Source organism: Schistocerca gregaria, chromosome 11 (assembly GCF_023897955.1).
Source record: "Schistocerca gregaria isolate iqSchGreg1 chromosome 11, iqSchGreg1.2, whole genome shotgun sequence".
NCBI classification, from domain to species: domain Eukaryota; kingdom Metazoa; phylum Arthropoda; class Insecta; order Orthoptera; family Acrididae; genus Schistocerca; species Schistocerca gregaria.
The window spans coordinates 115,449,926-115,472,157 of record NC_064930.1 but is presented as its reverse complement, the minus strand read 5'-3'; the positions used below and the strand labels follow the sequence as shown (position 1 = coordinate 115,472,157).

The following is a 22,232-nucleotide window of genomic DNA, read 5'->3' as shown; positions in this document are numbered from 1 at the left end:
TGTAGATGTTAATCCACCAGGCGGATTCGATCTGGAGCTGACGCACATCCCCAAACCCTGGAGCAAGATGTTAACATGCAAGGCTATCCAGGTAGGTTTTACAAAAATGTAATTGCATATGAGGTCTAATGCTGTTTATTCTACAACATGATTCCACTGTCTAGAGTCCTTATCAAATAAGGACGACAACAAACGTTGAACAAACATGGAGACACATTGCTAGTCATAACAGGGCAATATAGGAAATAAGAAAGCATAACAAAGATGTGTAGCAAAATTAACCGGAAGAAAGGTAGCTGTTCTCTCTACATCCTGTAAGATAAATTCAGAGAGGTAGTAATCCGTGGCACCGCCTGAAGATTGAGGTACCATGACAAAGCTGGTATCTCACAACAGCACCACAAGTAAAAAACAGGCGCTGCCAGATGCAGCGACAAATGAGAGATGTCGGCATAGACACACCCTCAATAATTTCCTTACATTACTGCTGCTTGAGACTGACTTATGTCACAGCGGAGTGCTGCTCAGGCCCACTCTGCAGTCATCAACAAAGACAACGGCAGCTTCTCACTACAGAGGCAGCAGTGCAAGAGTTGTATTGTACAGAACTATGTATCAAAGTTTATAGTCTGTTGTACAATGAAACAACAGACTATTATTCTGTACTGTATCAAGTGATAAATTAGTGTTCAGTGCCATATACCTAGATAGTCTGGCGGACATGGATTGTTTCAAAGTATTTAAACTTGTTCAAATTGTAATTATGTGATCAATTATTTTCAATGTTTTGAAGTAACCACTTGGCCTCCTCCAGATTTAAATCTAAGAACCCACCAGAGTGCCAATGCTCTTTTTATTTTTCCATCTGGCACAATGTAATTGAGGGAGACTGCGCACTAATTCTGTTACCACCATCATAAATCACACATAGATCATAAGAATAGAGAAATGATGCTGCATAGAGAGGCATACACAATCTGGTCAGTACCTGGACACACCTATGTAATGCTACTATAAACGGAGGCTGGGAGTATTGTGTTGTCAGTAGACAAGCAGTAATAGTCAAATGGTTCCATCAGGAGAACTCAGGGACTTAAGACATGGACTAGTCATTGGATCTCATCTGAGTAAAATATTCATTAGATACATTTCAACACTTCTAAAGCTGCACAAATCAACTGTTGGTAATGTGACAGTGAAGTGGAAACATTAAGGAACAACTACACCTAAACCTAGACCAGGTAGACCTCATGCACTGAGAGGTTGGGACCGTCAAGCACTGTGGAAGGTGGTTGTGAAAAGTCACATGAAATCAGTGGAAGGGATCACTCCTGTCTGTGTGGAGCTAACAAGAATGGGATATAATAGTTGAGTAGCTCCCCATAAACCACATACTTCTGTAGTCAGTGCTAAGTGACACTTACGCTGATGTAAAGCGTGACACCACTTGATAGTGGAGGACTGGAAATGTGTGATTTGGGTTGATAGATCACACCTGGAGAATGTTACCTGCCATCATGCGTAGTGCCAACAGTACGGACAAGATGGTGTTACGATATTAGCGTGTTGTACCCTTATTACGCTTAAGGAAATACTAAAGGAACAGGTTTCACAGCACTGTGTACTGCTCACAGTTGGCAAATAGTTAGGAGATGATGTGTGTTTGTACCAGCATGACAATGCACCCTATCATAAAGGAGCACCTCTGAAGCAACGGTTTGTGGACAATAAGATTCCTGAAATGAACTAGCCTGCCCAGAGTATCAACCTAAGCCAATGGAACACTTTTGGTACAAATTAAAATATCGACTTTGCTCCAGACTTGTGTGCAACATCCCTACCTTTTCTGTTTTGACCCTTGACGAAGAATGGACTGCCTTTCCTCCACATATATTCACTCGTCCCACTGAAAGATTTCCCAGCCACATATATTCACTCATTTCACTGAAAGATTTTCCAGCAGAGTACAAGCCATTGTAAAATGAAGAACAGATACACTACTTATTAATGTCCTCTAATAAGTGTCGAGATACTTTTGATAAGACAGAGTATTTTGAGAATGATTGGAGACCTCACGGGGATCCTCCTTTTAATGCATTACTGTTTGTCATTATTATATCTGTTTTTGTCTCCCTTTGTTTCAAAATAAAAGGATTCCTGTCATCCAGGGGTCCAAATGATCTGTCCTTCCTGTTTAACCTTTCCCAATCTCTCCCCCTCTCCTCCTCCCGACAAGGAAACTATTGGTTCTGAAAGCTAGGAATAGGGTTCATTACTGGGTCCATTCCTGTTCTTACCATATGTAAATGTCCTCCCAACGACTTTATAGGCCTGTTCAAAAACTGAAATTTTAGTACTGTACTACATTTGGTAATAGCTGAAGTGGATACTAGAGAGGAAAGTAAAGTATCTGCTTCACAAAATTTGGCATTCCCACCAAATATAATCACCTGCTGCCACATCTTTTCCTCGTACTCAGTTGACAGGATTCTTGGGCCATCAGCAAAGTAGTGTTTATGCCTCAGCACCCACCTGCCTTCCTTCGAGACTCAATACTACCTCACCGGTAAATATGAGCGGCCCACAGAGGTTGCAGTTGAACGTACAAGCACAATGTTGTCCCATAAAGCATGCTGTGTTGTCCCACAACACATCAGTCAGAAGTATAGCGGGGTGGACACACAAACAAGAAAGAAGAAAAAAAAATTCACGAGTTTCCCATTTAAAAATACACTCTTTTGTGGGTGAAAAAACATTTTTTCCCATGTTAAATGACAATATACAATACTGGCTATTACAATTGCTACACCAACAAGATGACATGCTACAGACACAAAATTTAACAGACAAGAATAAGAGGCTGCAATATGCAAATGATTAGTTTTTCAGAGCATTCACACAAGGTTGGCGCCAGTGGCGACGCCTACAACGTGCTGACATGAGGAAAGTTTCCAACCGATTTCTCATACACAAACGGCAGTTGACTGGCGTTGCTTAGTGAAACGTTGTTGTGATGCCTCATGTAAGGAGGAGAAATATGTACCATCACGTTTCCGGCTTTGGTAAAGGTAGGAACGTAGCCTATCGCGGTTGCGGTTTATCGTATCGCGACGTTGCTGCTCGTGTTGGTCGACATCCAATGACTGTAAGCAGAATATGGAATCGGTGGGTTCAGGAGGGTAATATGGAACACCGTGCTGGATACCAACGGCCTCGTATCACTAGCAGTCGAGATGACAGGCATCTTATCCGCATGGCTGTAACGGATCGTGCAGCCAAGTCTCGATCCCACAGTCAACAGATGGGGACGTTTGCAAGACAACAACCATCTGCACGAACAGTTCGACGACGTTTGCAGCAACACAGACTATCAGCTCGGAGACCACGGATGCGGTTACCCTTGACGCTGCATCACAGACAGGAGTGCCTGTGATGGTGTACTCGACATCGAACCTGGGTGCACGAATGCCAAAATGTCACTTTTTCGGATGAATTCAGCTTCTGTTTACAGCATCGTGATGGTTTGGTGACATCACGGTGAACGCACATTGGAAGCGTGTATTCGTCATCGCCATACTGGCGTATCATCCGGTGTGACGGTATGGGGTGCCATTGGTTACACATATCAGTCACCACTTGTTCACATTGACGGCACTTGGGACAGTGGACGTTACATTTCAGATGTGTTACGACCCGTGGCTCTACCCTTCATTCAATCCCTGCGAAACCCTACATTTCAGCAGGATAATGCACGACCGCATGTTGCAGGTCTTGTATGGGCGTTTCTGGATACAGAAAATGATCGGCTGCTGCCCTGGGTGGTACATTCTCCAGATCTCTCACCAATTGGAGACATCTGGTCAGTGGTGGCCGAGCAAGTGGCTCGTCACAATACGCCAGTCACTACTCTTGATGCACTGTGGTATCGTGTTGAAGCTGCATGGGCAGCTGTACCTGCACATGCTATCCAAGCTCTATTTGACTTAAAGCCCAGGCATATCAAGGCCATTAGTACGGCCAGATGTGGTTGTTCTGGGTACTGATTTCTCAGGATGTATGCACCCAAATTGCGTGAAAATGTAATCACATGTCAGTTCTAGTATAATATATTTGTCCAATGAATACCTGTTTATCGTCTGCATTTCTTCTTGGTGTAGCAATTTTAATGGCAAGTAGTGTACTATCCCTCAGACCTGTTGAAACTTATCAATCCTTTGAATTGTAAAGGTTTTATATGCCGGTGTAGAACTTCTTAACACTTTCGGAAACAAAACAAAACAAAAAAAAATGTGCTATGGAAAGATCTTTGATGTGTGGCAAGATTTAAGCTGTGTATTTTTGTATAATGAAATATAAACATGAAATCTTTTTTCAGTGTATGTTACCCTTTAAGATCCTGTATTATTTTCCTCAGCCTATATGTAAAATTTGTGACATCACTCTCATTGAATGAAGTTGTTGTTAGAAAGAATTACATAGTCTTTGTCTTAAATCGCTTGACTCATTTTACTGTCAGTAGATGGTTGTGTGCAATGTGTTCTGTTGTTGTAAATGCTGCATTTTCTTTGGGACTTAAGTTTTATTCAGTGTTATTCTCTCGTTTATCTTTCATTGCTGCAGTACTGTTCTGCAGAAGAGGGCTAAAGCAAAATCCTTTGTTAGAGTATCAGTTCTTAGTTACTGCTGCAGTATTATTCTGCAGTGGCAGACTAAAGTAAAGTTCTTTGTTACAGTAACTCCCAGAATTCTTAAAAATTCCTGCAATTGTCCCTGATTTTTTTCAGATGAAGAAGTTCCAGCATTTTTCCAGGGAGTATATATGATCCATTGATTTACTATGATGAGATGCTGGGAAAAATGCTTCTCACTTGTGCAGAAGAGAAAATATTGGACAGAAAATCTGATGTTCCTCTTTCCGCCATTACTTTTGTTACTCCACAGTACAATCAAGGGCCCAAAGCTCAACTACAGGGTGCTCCAAACCTTTGAGGCCAAAATTACAATCACTGTTGAAGATCTTAAACCAAGAATTCTGTAATTAAAAATGGAAAAAACAATACAATGTGACTTCTACAGTATTAATTTATTTTTTAACCAATTTTTGGTTTATGAGGCCATAACTGAATTTTAATCGACTACTGTCATCCAAAAAAGGTACCATATTCATGGGCAACATTGCAAAAATCTTACACATCATCAAGAGTGAGATATGAACACAAAGTAAATGTCATATTTGACAGTATATTGGTATTGCAATTAAAAATGTTAAACAGTAAATAAACATCAAGGAAACAAGGAAAACATTAACATGAAACCTTGCACAAACAGTGCCTGTATACCAATTTAATTTAAACTGAATTAAATTAAGAATTGGGGAGAAGAGGAGTTTGAGGCACAACTTGACAAGAAGAAGGGATCGGTTGGTAGGACATGTTCTGAGGCATCAAGGGATTACTAAGTTAGTACTGGAGGGCAGCGTGGAGGGTAAAAATTGTAGAGGGAGACCAAGAGAAGAATAGACTAAGCAGATTCAGAAGGATGTAGGTTGCAGCAGATACTGGGAGATGAAGAAGTTTGCACAGGATAGAGTAGCATGGAGAGCTGCATCAATTCAGTCTCAGGACTGAAGACCACAACTACAACAAACCAGTCTCAGGACTGAAGACCACAACAACAACAAACCAGTCTCAGGACTGAAGACCACAACAACAACAAATTAAGAACCATAATAAATAAAATTGCTGCAAGACAAGAGTACTGAAGAATTTCTTGAATAAGTACACGTGGAAGATGGATCAATATGTCTTATTTACAGAAGATGTACATACTGTGAAACATCTGAATATGGATAGCACATAGACAATCACAAGATAAATAATTACAGGAAAATATTGAGGAACAAATGGAAGAGACGGTGTGGGAAGAATTGGAAAACTTTGAAGATCAAATGAAGTTTAGAATGGTGGAAGTACTGAGCTGTTTTTGGTCATTTAATAATAAATCAGGACTGTGGGCCAGCTGACTGTTGATTTCTAAGGCTTCCAACAGATTTAAGTTTTTGGTCTTTGTTTGCACAGTGGAGGTCATTGGACTTGCCAGTAGCTATGGCCATCATTCGCTACATGCTTAGTAAATGTACTTCTACAACTTCCAGCTTTTCACTTCGTAAATGATGTGTGTACCAAGTTTGGCAGAAATTGGTCCAGTGGTTTAGGAGGAGATACGGAACATACGTAAGTACACACACACACACACACACACACACACACACACACACACACATCCATCCATACATACACAGACACAAGCAGACATATTTACAGGCAAAGAGTTTGGGCAGAGATGTCAGTCGAGGCGGAAGTGTGGAGGCAAAGATGATGATGAATGACAGGTGAGGTATGAGTGGCGGCAACTTGAAATTAGCGGAGATTGAGGCCTGGTGGATAACGAGAAGAGAGGATATATTGAAGGGCAAGTTCCCATCTCCGGAGTTCGGATAGGTTGGTGTTGGTGGGAAGTATCCAGATAACCTGGACAGTGTAACACTGTGCCAAGATGTGCTGGCCGTGCACCAAGGCATGTTTAGACACAGGGTGATCCTCATTAGCAACAAACACTGTCTGCCTGTGTCCATTCATGCGAATGCACAGTTTGTTGCTGGTCATTCCCACATAGAAAGCGTCACAGTGTAGGCAGGTCAGTTGGTAAATCACGTGGGTGCTTTCACACGTGGCTCTGCCTTTGATCGTGTACACCTTCCGGGTTACAGGACTGGAGTAGGTGGTGGTGGGAGGGTGCATAAGACAGGTTTTACACCGGGGGCGGTTACAAGGGTAGGAGTCAGAGGGTAGGGAAGGTGGTTTGGGGATTTCATAGGGATGAACCAAGAGGTTACGAAGGTTAGGTGGATGGCGGAAAAACACTCTTGGTGGATTGGGGAGGATTTCATGAAGGACGGATCTCATTTTGGGGCAGGATTTTAGGAAGTCGTATCCCTGCTGGAGAGCCACATTCAGAGTCTGATCCAGTCCCAGGAAGTATCCTGTCACAAGTGGGGCACTTTTGGGGTTCTTCTGTGAGGGGTTCTGGGTTTGAGGGGATGGGGAAGTGGCTCTGGTTATTTGCTTCTGTACCAGGTCGGGAGGGTAGTTGCAGGATGCAAAAGCTGTTTTCAGGTTGTTGGTGTGATGGTCCAGGGATTCAGGACTGGAGCAGATTCGTTTGCCACGAAGGCCTAGGCTGTAGGGAAGGGACCGTTTGATATGGAATGGGTGGCAGCTGTCATAATGGAGGTACTGTTGCTTGTTGGTGGGTTTGATGTGGACGGATGTGTGAAGCTGGCCATTGGACAGATGGAGGTCAACGTCAAGGAAAGTGGCATGGGATTTGGAGTAGGACCAGGTGAATCTGATGGAACCAAAGGAGTTGAGGTTGGAGAGGAAATTCTGGAGATGTTCTTCACTGTGAGTCCAGATCATGAAGATGTCATCAATAAATCTGTACCAAACTTTGGGTTGGCAGGCTTCGGTAACCAAGGTTTCCTCTAAGCGACCCATAAATAGGTTGGCATACGTTGGCATACGAGGGGGCCATCCTGGTACCCATGGCTGTTCCCTTTAATTGTTGGTATGTCTGGCCTTCAACAGTGAAGAAGTTGTGGGTCAGGATGAAGCTGGCTAAGCTGATGAGGATAGACGTTTTAGGTAGGGTGGCAGGTGATCGGCGTGAAAGGAAGTGCTCCACTGCAGCGAGGCCCTGGACATGCGGGATATTTGTGTATAGGGAAGTGGCATCAATGGTGAGTGAGTGAGAGAGAGAGAGAGAGAGAGAGAGAGAGAGAGAGAGAGAGAGAGAGAGAGAGAGAGAGAGAGAGAGAGGTTATCTTGTTCAAATTTCAAACTGAGGAAGCTAACCATCATTTGCACTCTCACTCTTCACGATGCACTGGTTATGCATTTTGTTATTAGTTTTCCTTTAAAAGTAGACTTTGAAAAATAAATTAAACCACAGGAGCACAGTGTTACATGAAATAACAGTCAATTAAATTTTACACAATAAAATATCTTAATTACTTTACACTGATCAATGTGTCTTCTGAGGAGTGACATATATCTGAAACTCCAGGGCATCTTTAATTTTCTACTGTGTAATATGGGGCATATTCGAAAAGTAACATTGTTCTGAGGTGACAAGTTATATATATATCAAACGGCCCTTACTGTGGCTCCCCCCAGTTTTGGTGTTGTACCACTGGCCTTTCTTTTAATTAGGTGCCACCACAGTTTGAAGGTATTTTTGCATAAGGATATGGCACACAGCTCTTCAAACACTGTCTCACATCAACTTACTTTCAATGGGACAACAACTTCTCTCAGGAAAATGACAGTTTGGCTCTGGGGAAAACACTTCATGCAGTTACAGTGAATTTCTATTTGAAAAATTTGAAGAATTAGTCCTTCAGATGGCCAAATAAGGTGTTCATGACAGTTCTATTGTGTATCGAGGGGAAAAAAACCCTGAATTCATTAATTTTAAAATGATGTTTATTCTAATATAAAGCTTGATACATAGTAAAATATGGAAAATGAGAAAGAATGTCATATTTCATTTCCGGATGTACTTGTACTCAGAAAACTTGGTTGAGCTTTAGGGATCAAAGTTTCCAGAAAGTCCACTCATACAAATAGATACAATACCTTCACAAAAATTCAACTCACCATCCAAAGCACGAAAGAGAAGTGGTCAAAAAATTGGTGGATCAGGCTAAAAGATTTTGTTAATGACAGTACATGGAGAAAGAGATTGTTAATTTAAGAACTATTTCAGAAGAAATGGATACTCTGACAAAGAGATAAATAGGACACTACATCCTAAATGGTTTCAAACTTCAAGTGAAAAAGAACTAATTAAAGGGAAAGTGTTCCTCCAATTCATAAAAGGAGCTCAGATCATGACAGCAGAAAACTAGGAAGAAAAGAGCACTGTGTAAATACACAAAAAACTGCACGAATATTCAACACTGTAAAAGACCTATGCCCATCGCTTGCCACAACAGGAGTATATGAAGACCCTTGCACATGTGGTCAAGTTATGCCAGGTGTCCCTCCTTAAAGCTGTCATGCGGTGTTTCGACAAATATTTGCAATTTTGTTTTTGCATTATTTAGCTGGAGTCAGCCCAAACAATTACTACTTGTTACGTCTTTCATGTGATGCATGGTGTCAACACAAAGTGTCGGTTTGTTTCCCCTTGCAAACGAAATTATTTTTAAATCGGAATTTTATGTGCTCATTCGACAGAGCACTCGAAAACTAATTTAGTCTGATGTTTGTTTTATCAATATGTATTAATGCGGACAGTAAAACACGAAGAATGAGCAGCTACTCAATAGCACTGCATGCTTGGTGGTAGCAGTTAGTGCAGGCCATGGGGATGCTATTGCAGCCGAGTACTGGTTATTCTTCAAGTTTTACTGTCCTTGTTAATATGTATCGATAAAACGTCTCCAGGGGACTCGTACCTAGTGGGTACATGGCTGACAACCACGGGGCTCCGAGCTGAGTCCTGGCATTGCTTCCACTTACTTATGCCAGGCTCCTCACTTTCATCTTTCCTGTCTGGCCATCCTCGGCCAACTCTTGTTTCTTCTGATCCTGATGCTATTAGGTTTCGAGGGCTAGGGGTCTTTCTTTTCCCAACCCTATACTTCCTCTGGTACCGGGCAGCAGCAGGCACCAGTATTGAATTGATGCACAGAGCAAATGATGCTTCAGATGGATCAAGATCGAAGAATCGTGGGCGAAACCGACCAGTCTGGTTCTTCGGCCACGATACTGTGATGTGGAAAGGAAATGGAAAGACTACTACATTATTATATTTCCTCAACATTGGAAGATTGAGGATAATGATGGCGTTTCCTGGAGAAAAATATTCTGGAGATAAACTAATCCCCCCTTCGGATCTCCAGGTGGGGATTATTTCAGGTGGCACCATCAAAAGAGATGAACATTTTAATTTCAGAATTGCGACATGGAACATGAGAACACTTCAAAGAGCAGGAAAACTGGAAAATCTGAAGAGAGAAATGGACAAATGTGAAGTGAACATAATGGGTTTAAGTGAAGTGAGGTGGACAGATAGTGGTGAAATAGTATCAGGTAATTACACAATGTTTTATTCCGGTGATAAAAGTTTTGAACGTGGCATAGCAATAGTGATGGGAAATGAATTAGTGCAAAGTGTGAACAAAGTCATATGTCATAGTGACCTTTAATGTTTGTGAAAATAAATACAAAACCAGAAGACATTCTAATAGTCCAAGTGTACACGCCAACATCAGATCACGATGACGGAGAAGCGGAGAAAATGTATGATGAAATAGAAGGCATCATTCAGTCCGAAGGAACAGGAAAAGTAAATACCATAATCATGGGTGACTCGAATAGTGTGGTTGGACAAGGCAATGAAGCAAACATTGTTGGACAATATGGATTAGCAAAAAGAAACAACAGAGGAGGAATGGTAGTGGAATTCTGTAACCGAAATAATGTGGTGGTGATGAACACTTGGTTCAAGAAAAGGAAAAGTAAACTGTACACACGGAAGAGCTCAGGAGATATTAACAGATATCAGATAGACTACATACTCGTCAAACAGAGGTTTAGGGGCAGTGTGAAGGACGCCAAAACTATGCCGACATTGACTCGGATCACAACCTTTTGGTTGCAGATATCAGCACAAGGCTGAAGAAGATCCAACAGCATGGGAGGAGAAACCACAGATGCGACTTGGAAAAGCTGAGAGAGAAAAATGTGGCAGTAAGAGAATCGCTACAGAAAAAATTTAACAAAGTGAGACACAAAAATATAAGTGCAAATGCGGAAGATCAGTTGCAAAATGTTAAAATGGTTTTGTTAAACACTCTGAAGAGTGAAGTTGGGAGGGAAACAAAGAGAGCGAGAAAACCCTGGATCACCAATGAGATGCTGGGAGAAGATGGAGGAAAGGAGGAAGTGTAAAAATGTTAATGAAGAAGAATACAGAACACTTAACAACGCCCTCAGGGGGGAAACGGACAAGGCGAAGGAGAAGTACTTAGAAGACATGTGTGACGAAATAGAAGAACTACAAAGAAGAAGAAGGTACGACCTCATGTACCAGAAAACAAAGGAACTGGGAGAAAGAGAGAACAAAAGTGTAAGGACGTTCAGAATAGAAGATTCTAGAGGACAAGTAGTTACTGTACAAGTAGAAGTGCTGAAAACATGGGAAGAATATATAAGAAAACTATATGATACAGAATATCACCCAGATTACATCGACATAGAGCCAGAGGAAGCTCTTGACGAGGATGAAAAAGGGCCCAGTATACCGACAAGGGAAGTAGCGAAGGCGATAAAGGACATGAAGAGTAGGAAAGCTACACAGGATGACGACATACATGTGGATTTGCTTAAAGAAATCGGAAATGAAAGTTTGAAAGTTCTGACATAGCTCATAAACAAAATCTATGAAACTGGAGAATGGCCTGAAGACTTTTCGGATGTCACAGTGGTTACTCTTGAGAAGAAAAAGTGAGCCAAGAAGTGTAGTGATTATAGAACAATTAGTCTGATATTGTATGTGGCAAAGATCACTGCAAGAATACTAAATAGACAGTTGGAAAACAAAATTGAAAAAGTGATAGGAGAAGACAATTTGGCTTCAGGAAAGGAAAAGGAACCAGAGATGCCATTGGCATAATGAGGATATTGTCAGAGAGAGTTTTTGCTGTTAACGAAGAAGTTTGCGCTTGTTTTATAGACTGGCAGAAGGCCTTCAACAGAGTCAATTAGAATATACTGACGAACATCCTTAAGGAAATAGGAATCAACTGGAGAGGGAACTATGGAGAAATGAACAGTGTGGAAATAGGAAGGGGAGTGAGACAAGGATGTTATCTTTCGCCAAATCTCTTCAACCTGTGTGGAGAAATGCTGGCGAGAGAAGTGCTGAAAAGATGCGGAAACTTCAAAGTAGGAGGACATCTCATCAACATCATCAACTATGCAGATGACCTGGTAGTGCTTGCCAAAAATCAGAGACAGCTGCAAGACAATATGAACAATTTGGTGGAAACGGGAAGAAAATATGGCATGGAAAGCAACATCGAAAAATCAAAAGTGATGCGCATATCAAAACGTGAGAAACGTTTGAAGATAACTGTTGACAATCAGGAACTGGAAAATGTGAATCAGTTCAAGTACCTGGGAAGTTTTATCACAAAGGATGCCCACTGCACCAACGAAGTCTGAGCAAGAATCGCCATGGTCAAAGCTGCTTTCAACAAGAAGAGAACTCTGCTGACCAGCAAGTTGAGTTTGGCATTGAGAAAAAAAACTGATAAAGTGCTACATTTGGAGCATTTCACTGTATAGAGCAGAGACACGAACCATGAGAAAGAAGGAGAAAAAATACTTAGAGAGCTTTGAAATGTGGTGCTGGAGGAGAATGGGAAAAATCAAGTGGACAGATCGCATAAAAAATGATGATGTACCGCAAAGAGTAGGAGAGAAGAGAAGTATTCTGCGTACAATTCTTCAGAGAAAGGCCAACTGGATTGGACATGTACTTAGACACAAGGGACTCATACACGATGTCATCGAAGGGAAACTCAGAGGAAACAAAGGATGATGAAAAAGAAGAATTCAACATTTGGATGACATGAAAGATGGAAGGAGATACAACAGACTGAAGGAAGAAGCTGAAGACAGGGAACAGTGGAATCAGAAATTCTCCGTACAAAGACATGGACCTGCCACTAGGCAGAATACTACATAATAACATCGACAAAACAAACATTGCACTAGATAATCTGGGACTGCTCTTATCAAATGGACACACAAAATTCCACTTTCAAAAAAATTCTGCTTGTAACAGGAAACTAACCAACACTTTCCGTCAACATTGCGTGTCATAATATGAAAGGTATGTTAAGCACTATTTTTTTGGGCTGACTCCAACTAAAAAATCCAAAAACGAAATTGGAAATTTTTGGTGAAACACCAGAGAAAGTGTGCCTAACTACTCATAGGGGAGACACCACGAACACAGGAAGCACAAAATGAAGCATCAATGCCCGACTTCAGGAACACAGAACAATTATCATCAGGGAAACATGGATAAATTGGCAGTATTAGATTATGCACTGGAGCCAGGGAAACATCAAACCTGTCTCTCCTGTATTATGGTTTTAACAAGATCAATTATCCTATCACTATGCTAGGATGTACAGAGAGGCTACATAAATAGGAAAGAAAAAGGAATGAAATTAGACAAGTCATGGGCCTTAGAGCTAAACAAAGCAAACACCTTCATAACACACATCAGCATGACCCGACTGCTACACAGATACACATAAACACTTCAACCTCCGGAGGTTGTTTATATCTAATATTGCTATCTTGAGCTTTCACGGGCTTTGATAATATCTTTACTATTAGGAGAGGAAATGTTAGGCACAGAAATATCCTTGGATCATGGCCTAATGTTCGTTGTTGTTGTGGTCTTCAGTCCAAAGACTGGTTTGATGCAGCTCTCCACGTTACTCTATCCTGTGCGAGCCTCTTCATCTCCCAGTTCCTACTGCAGCCTACATGCTTCTGAATCTGCTTAGTGTATTCATCTCTTGGTCTCCCTCTACGATTTTTACCCTCCACGTTGCCCTCCAATACTAAATTGGTGATCCCTTGATGCCTCAGAATATGTCCTACCAACAGGTCCCTTCTTCTAGTCAAGTTGTGCCACAAATTTCTCTTCTCCCCAATTCTATTCAATACTTCCTCATTAGTTATGTGATCTACACATCTAATCTTCAGCATTCTTCTGTAGCACCACATTTCGAAAGCTTCAATTCTCTTTTTGTATAAACTATTTATTGTCCACATTTCACTTCCATACATGGCTACACTCCATACAAATACTTTCAGAAAAGAGTTCCTGACACGTAAATCTATTCTCAATGTTAACAAATTTCTCTTCTTCAGAAATGTTTTCCTTGGCATTGCCAGTCTACATTTTATATCCTCTCTGCTTCGACCATCATCAGTTATTTTGCTCCCCAAATAGCAAAACTCCTTTACTACTTTAAGCTTCTCATTTCCTAATCTAATTCCCGCAGCATCACTTGATTTAATTCGACTACATTCCATTATCCTCGTTTTACTTTTGTTGATATTCATCTTATATGCTCTTTTTCAAGACACTGTCCAATCCGTTCAGCTGCTCTCCCAGGTCCTTTGCTGTCTCTGACAGAATTTCAATCTACAGCTGCTGAAATACATCACGAGTTGCAACTTGTTTATGACAAGGGAAGAAAAATTACTAGGCAATGGTGTCAATCTTTCAATAGCATCTGTACAGCCCGTGTCCAGACCAATGAAATCATACAAGTGGACCACAAACTTGGATCTGTATATAAATCAATACTTACTGCTCCAGCTGATGAATTCTTTATACTAGACACACCGTCATTTACACAACTGTCACAGACAAGCTGGGATTTTGTAATTTGTGAGCAATGTGGGAGCCAAAAGTGCATACTGAACAACACAGTGAGCAGAGGATACATGCAAATAAATATTTCTGAACCACTGTAAACAAGACAGAGGTGATTTTGTTTAACACATTTCCATTATTATAGGTGGCAATGCATCAAGTCTGTTAAACCACTGCTGAATCAAAAGAACAGTCAGTGTGTTATCATCATTCAGCTTCCACAAAACCGAAAAAATCCAAGCTAGTCAAAACATGATGGCCACCATTTTCTGGGTTGCAAAGTGTGATGTTTTGATTGACATCATAAAGCATGGGTCAATTACAAATTATGTGTACTGTGAAATGCTTGCTAAACTGAGACATGTCATCAAAACCAACTATGGGGGCAACTTTTGTCCGAGATAATCCCCCTCTCAACTAAGTGTGTCTATACACTGCCCACTGCCACATGTATCAAATGTAAGATGCAGCATTTCTCTTGGCAACTTTTTGATGACCTGATCCACAGGCCTGACCTAGCACTCAGTGACCATTACCTCTCCGTGCATTTGAAACAATGGCTTGGTGGACAACAGTCAAATGGTTCAGTTCCTTGGTGGAGAACTTCCAACATTACAAAAAGCATTTAGAAGTGAATGGTAATTAAGTTGAAAACGAAATTGCATGTTTGTAGAAAACTAAAACTGCCAACAACAGTGATTCATAGCAAACATATTTTTCATGATCAAACTGCCCAGTTACTTTTTTGAATACACCTCACAGATTTCTCTTATGGTAAGTCAAGTGTTAAATAACATACTCTTTGGGTAGGATATGTGTATTACAATAGATGTATAACACAAAAATTGTTTATGCATCTTACTTATGTCCAAACAATATTAATTTTGCTACAGATAGCTATTAAATGTAGGGTTAAGTCTTAATAAAATAATGGAAATCCCAGGTTGGAATAGCAACAATATAAGTAAAGGATAGATGGCTACTTATCGTAAAGATGACACGTTAACTTGCAGGCATGTACAACAAAAAGGAACTTTATTAACAAAGGCTTTGGCCAAAAGCTAATGTGTAAGTTTCTTTTCATTGTGTCTGTCTGCAACTTAATGTGTCATCTTTGCAATAAGTAGGAATCTATCTTTTCCTTACAATGAGTTTTAATAATATCTTCAGAGTGAGTGCTTGTAGAATATTTACTTACAGCTGATTCTGTAGCACCTTATGTAGTAATCATGCACAAATAATGAAGAGAGGACTGGGATAATTACAGCATGTACAGAATCTTATGTTCAATTCCTTTCTCCATGCTCCATTCATGAATGGAAGAGGCGTAAATCCAATAAAACTGGAATATAATAAATAAATCTCTCTCTCCCATGCACTTCGAAGCAACTAGAGTCAGTGCTGCCAATGGTTCAAAAAAGCAGAAACTGTTATATACCAGCATTTCTTCGGTGCAGAGTGTTTTTTGGTACAATGGAACACAAAGAGTGCAATGGTTCTCTTTATCTCTGTCAGAGGAACAGTTTCACCAATGGAATGAAAACAGTTTCATCAGTGATTACTGCTGACTATTCCTATTATTATGCATTAACTGATAAGGACAATGCTGCCACATCATAGACATGTCATATGACCACTGAATGGCAAGTTATTTTGAGGACAAAGGAAACAAAATCTTTTGAACTTGGCAAGTTCGAAGTATTTTGACGTTAACTATTAACAATTACTTATCATGAAGATAAATGATGCTCAAACATGTAATAAACTTGTGGACTTCATACCTACTACTAGCAGCTTATGAAAAGGATACTATCAAACAATGAGAGTAAGAGTTCGCATAAATGTGGTTCTCTTAACAGGTTTAGATGCCTTGCTCGACTTGAAATTGATGAAACAGAAGCAAATGCAATTTTATATGTTTACGTTCTATATTTATGCAATTACTAGTGTAGTTACATGGACATTTGGACTTGAATAGGGATATTTGTTGTGTGCGACATTGTTGTGACAAAAGTATGATTGGCAACATAGTGCACAGCATAAATGTAGATGTAGAGACAACACAAACCTCTATAGACATGCCGACCATCATACTGGCCAGGAGACAATGAAACCGGTTTTGGTGGAGGGGCTGGTTTATGTCGATCTCTCTCTGTAATCAAAATGAACACCACATCTATTTGTATTTGCATCTATACAGTGTCAAAATTCTACAACAGACAGGTACTGCAACTGTATCTAACTTAAATCATTTTTGATGAGAATACTTTGTGCTATTTACTATTCTGGCTACTGTGGCAGACATTTTCATAGAAATTCTAACAGTTGTGACAACACTAGTTTCAAGCAGGCAACGACCACAAAAGAAACTATCCAATTCTACGCTCTACAAAAATAGGACTGAACAGTGTGAAAATCATGTTTCACAGTTGCACCAACAACTGATGAAAGCTAAAATAACACACCCTCACTCCATTTGTAACACAAACTAGTGTGATGCTCGAAGCATGACCATCTACTATGTTCTGCTGGTATGGCATTCTTCCACATGTCTACTATCAATATACTTACATATACCAAGATGCTGAACACTATGGACTTTTGGACTGCATAAAAGTTATGTAGATCAACACATAAAACTAAAACGCCTAAACAGATATCAAACCATTCATTGCAGTTAAATTCCCATATAAAAACCACATGTTGATCTTCACTATGGAATGGATAAAAACGTCCTTGGAAGATCCTAAAGTGATGTACATTTCGGTGATGTTCATTTTAAGAACTTCAATCATGCTTTTAAGGTTCGTATAAAGTGAAAACTATTATTTCCTGCAATATTACTTGTACACAAGCTACCTAGGTAGAGTGAAAAACCAATAAATGAATAGCCAAAGTGAAGTGCAAACTGCTTAGCACAATGAGATGCAATCAGTAGACCTCCACACTTTTACGTTTTGTTACTGTACATCTCTGCATTGATTGGGTACAAGAGAATGAAATTACCCACAAAACTTGTATTTTTCATACTGGCAGCTCACAACTGTTCCTAATACCTGAGTAGTGCCTGTTGGTTACTGCAATTTTAATTATATGTATATATTCCTGTGAGGCAGAAAAGTGATGTTCCCATGATCGCTATTACTGTAATGAAATTGTGATACACTTTAACTTGTTGATAAATAATCTACTGCGACTAAAGGCACTAAGCAAAATAAACTTACGAAATTGTGAAATATGTTACAAACTGCTACTTGATGCAACTAATGAAATAGGCGTTTTTCACATGCATATTCGTATAGATGCAGACACTGCTTTGCTGGCCTAGCAAATTGTAATGTCTGTAGCTTTCAAAACACGTTTATATTTACTTCTAAACTACGGATGCATTGGTTTCATTTACTCGAGCCGAACAAGTTTTCTATATAGGTTAACACCCATAATGGCAAACTCATAGGCGATTCATTTTCTAATGCTTTAAAAAAAATTCAGGTGCTGGAATACATTCATAATTGACATTAACTCAATCATATTTAATGGCTACATAACGGGTTAACTTTTGCGAAAATAAAAAAAATCTGAAACAATGTACAATACGAATGCAACAATGGAAATTACGATTATATATATATATATATATATATATATATATATATATATATATATATATATATATATATCTGGAAGTAAATAAATCCATTCTACTCGAATAGCATCAAGGCAATTTAATACATAACAATGAAACAACAACAATGAAATACTTAATTTACGTAAAATTTCGAGCTTTTCCCCTTTCTAAATTTGCCTTTACCTTGTGAAGACATTCTAGGAAGCGTTGACGATTTAATGGCTGGTTTAGTTGGTTTCGAATCCGCTGCATTTTGAGAAAATTAGCAAACAAAACCGTTAGTTCCAACAATGCGATAGACATTTGCGCACACAAGACAAATGAAAGATTAAATATCTGACGTTAAAATAAAGTTTAAAATCAGTTGTAAATAGACTACAGAAAATTAGCAAAATAGTCCTAAATAGTGCTACGTATTCCAGAACCGTTAAAATAGAGTAATTAATTAAGAAGAACCCTTGGCCAAAGATTATATTAATATTCTTCGTACAACAAATTAAGTCTACGAATTAGCAGTAAGCAAAAGATGGAAAAGGATATGCCAATATTCTCGTAAATGTTTATTAAGAACTAAAGTACATTAATATTAGTTACAGTGTAATAACTACAACAGTATTGTTTTAATAATAAAAGTTTATGGAATAGAAAAGCTGTCACCAACGTTTTCTGTAACAAATTTTAGATTACTGTTTAATGAAAGACAATCGAAGTACAAAAGACGAACAATTCGAAATGCAATTACACGTGTCGCACAGAAAAAACTTAAATTTGGTAAGCTACTGTTTTAAATATATTATGTTTGAGTTAATCAGACCACATCCCTGAGGACTAAATGAAAATAATCCCTTTTTCCATCGCCTATGTCTGGGGGTTCTTGGTCGGAGATATTTCTTAGCTGAAGCCATTCTGTTCCACTTAATACAAGAAAATGTAGGACGCGATCCAAGACAAATTAATTCTGGGAGCCACAGAAATTTGCTATATACTCCGGATTCAGATGCGATTGCCGAATGGAAATAAATTGATGCAACCCATGAGGGTTGATTAGTGACGTAATGGTAATGAATGCTGTGGCGTCACCTTTATGCTTATTATGAATTCTAACTACATCTATAATCTGCAAACCACCGTGAAGTGCATGGCAGACACAACGTCCCATTGTACCAGGTTAATGTTCCATTCACGTAAGGAGCGTGGGAAGAATGATTGTTTGACTGCCTTTGTGCGTGCAGTTGTAATTTTAATCTTATCCTCATGATCCCAATGTAAGCGATACAGATGGGGTTGTCGTATATTCATAGAGTATTTATTTTAAGCCGGTTCTTGAAACTTTGTTAATAGATTTTTTCGGGACAGTTTACAGCTATCTTCAAGAATCTTCCAGTTCAATTCTTTCAGTATATCTGTGACAACTCTCCTACGGAGTAAACAAATCTGTGGCCACTCGTGCTGCTCTTCTCTGTATGTTTGCCTATAGCTTGGTTAATCTTTATATTTTATTATTTTCGAAAGAAATTACATAGCTACTATTCTGTAAAGCGTTCTAACATACTAATAAACGACATAAATTGATTTTTATATACTTTTCTCGACATTATTTTTTTCTGGTAACTTGTTATACCCTTCGTTTAGTAATTTTGTGTTTTTCCATTACCAGAAAAGTTGTTGCACTTAAGATGCAGTGAGTCTTAACCAGTGAAGCGGTCCTATATATCCCTCAAAAGTCATCTAAGTGTATTTAGCTAGTACTAGGCTCCACATTGTGTAATCCAGACCTTCCTCATGTGCAGTTATTCTGTTCATTCATGAGAAGGTGAGTTTAAAATAAAGAGTATTTCGTGTGATTTTGGATGAACAATGTCTTCATGTTTTGGTGGAAGTGTTGAAACAGTGCATTTCACGCAATGAGAATGCCAAAAACCATTTTGAAAGATTCTGAAAATTAAAGCACAGTGTAAAACAGTGTTACTTTTCATGCATATTGTGGCAATATTCATTTGTAATAGCATTCAGATAACTTTTTGTAACAATCAACTCTTGTTGAGAACGCGATTTCTGTAATATGAAACAACAGAATCCACTTAAAAATTAGATATTATTATTATTATTATTATTATTATTATTATTATTATTATTATTATCATCATCATCATCATCATCATAGCACTGGGGTGGTGCACCACTCTGATGTTCTGGAGTTTGTCAGCCACATTGAGTATTCCTTCTAGCACATAGCAGATGCTGTCTTTTTCTGTATGTGAACTGAGTGCTCAAACAAAAGGGTTATTGTACCAGAAAAGTTGAGTAGTCATGTATTCCCTTGGTTCCTTTTTCATTTTTACTTTTCTTTGGTTTCACGGTCCAACCATCTAAGCAAAATCAACCTTCACATGGTAGATGTTACTATGTGCATCAGTAACCAATTTTCCCATAAATATTTCCACAGACTCACTTTTTCACTGCACATAATTAAATACAATTAAATTCTAGAACACTTTATGTAACTGTAGTAATAATAATAATAATAATAATAATAATAATAATACTGAAGTATGGCTGTCCTCAATGTTTTACTAATCTAGTTCCTCTTGGGATTACTTTCATTACATCTACATCTACATGACTACTCTGCAATTCACATTTAAGTGCTTGACAGAGGGTTCATCAAACCACGATCATACTATCTCTCTACCATTTCACTCCCTAAGAGCGTGCGGGAAAAACGAACACCTAAACCTTTCTGTTCGAGCTCTGATTTCTCATATTTTATTTTGATGATCATTCTTATCTATGTAGGTTGGGCTCAACAAAATATTTTCCCATTCGGAAGAGAAAGTTGGTGACTGAAATTTCTTAAAAAGATCTCGCTGCGACAAAAAACATCTTTGCTGTAATGACTTCCATACCAATTCGCGTATACGATCTGCCACACTCTCTCCCCTGTTATATGATAATACAAAACGAGCTGCCATTTTTTGCACCCTTTCAGTGTCCTCCGTCAATCCCACCTGGTAAGGATCCCACACCGCGCAGCAATATTCTAACAGAGGACGAACGAGTGTAGTGTAAGCTGTCTCTTTAGTGGACTTGTTGCATCTTCCAAGTGTCCTGCCAATGAAACGCAACCTTTGGCTCGCCTTCCCCACAATGTTATCTATGTGGTCCTTCCAACTGAAGTTGTTCGTAATTTTAACACCCAGGTACTCAGTTGAATTGACAACCTTGAGAATTGTACTATTTATCGAGTAATCGAATTCCAACAGATTTCTTTTGAAACTCATGTGGATCACCTCACACTTTTCGTTATTTAGCGTCAACTGCCACCTGCCACACCATACAGCAATCTTTTCTAAATCGCTTTGCAACTGATACTGGTCTTCGGATGACCTTACTACACAGTAAATTACAGCATCATCTGTGAACAACCCAAGAGAACTGCTCAGATTCTCATCCAGGTCATTTATATAGATCAGGAACAGCAGAGGTCCCAGGACGCTTCCCTGGGGAACACGTGATATCACTTCAGTTTTACTTGATGATATGCCGTCTATTACTACGAACTGCGACCTTCCCAACAGGAAATCACAAATCCAGTCGCACAACTGAGACGATACCCCATAGGCCCGCAGCTTGATTAGAAGTCGCTTGTGAGGAACGGTGTCAAAAGCTTTCTGGAAATCTAGAACTACGGAATCAACTTGAGATCCCCTGACGATAGCGGCCATTACTTCGTTTCGAATACAGAGCTAGCTGCGTTGCACAAGAGCGATGTTTTCTGAAACCATGCTGACTACGTATCAATAGATCATTTCCTTTGAGGTGATTCATAATTTTGAATACAGTATAAGCTCCAAAACCCTACTGCAAACCGACACCAATGATATAGGTCTGTAGTTCGATGGATTACTCCTACTACCCTTCTTAAACACTGGTGCGACGTGCACAGTTTTCCAATCTGTAGGTACAGGTCTATCGGACAGCGAGCGGTTGTATATGATTGCTAAGTAGGGAGCTATCGTATCAGTGTAATCTGAAAGGAACCTAACCGGTATACAATCTGGACCTGAAG

General features: G+C 39.4%; 1 protein-coding gene across 1 annotated transcript in view; it reads right to left on the bottom strand.

Moving 5' to 3' along the window:
• LOC126295230 (uncharacterized) overlaps positions 1–22,232 on the bottom strand; it is a 2,305,622-nt gene that overhangs the window by 103,622 nt on the left and 2,179,768 nt on the right. Inside the window, exons 42-43 of the mRNA XM_049987579.1 lie at positions 18,347–18,409; positions 16,604–16,687 (exon numbers count right to left, since the gene is read on the bottom strand). Of these exons, the coding sequence (XP_049843536.1) occupies positions 16,604–16,687; positions 18,347–18,409 (147 nt within the window). The remainder of the gene's footprint in view (positions 1–16,603; positions 16,688–18,346; positions 18,410–22,232) is intronic.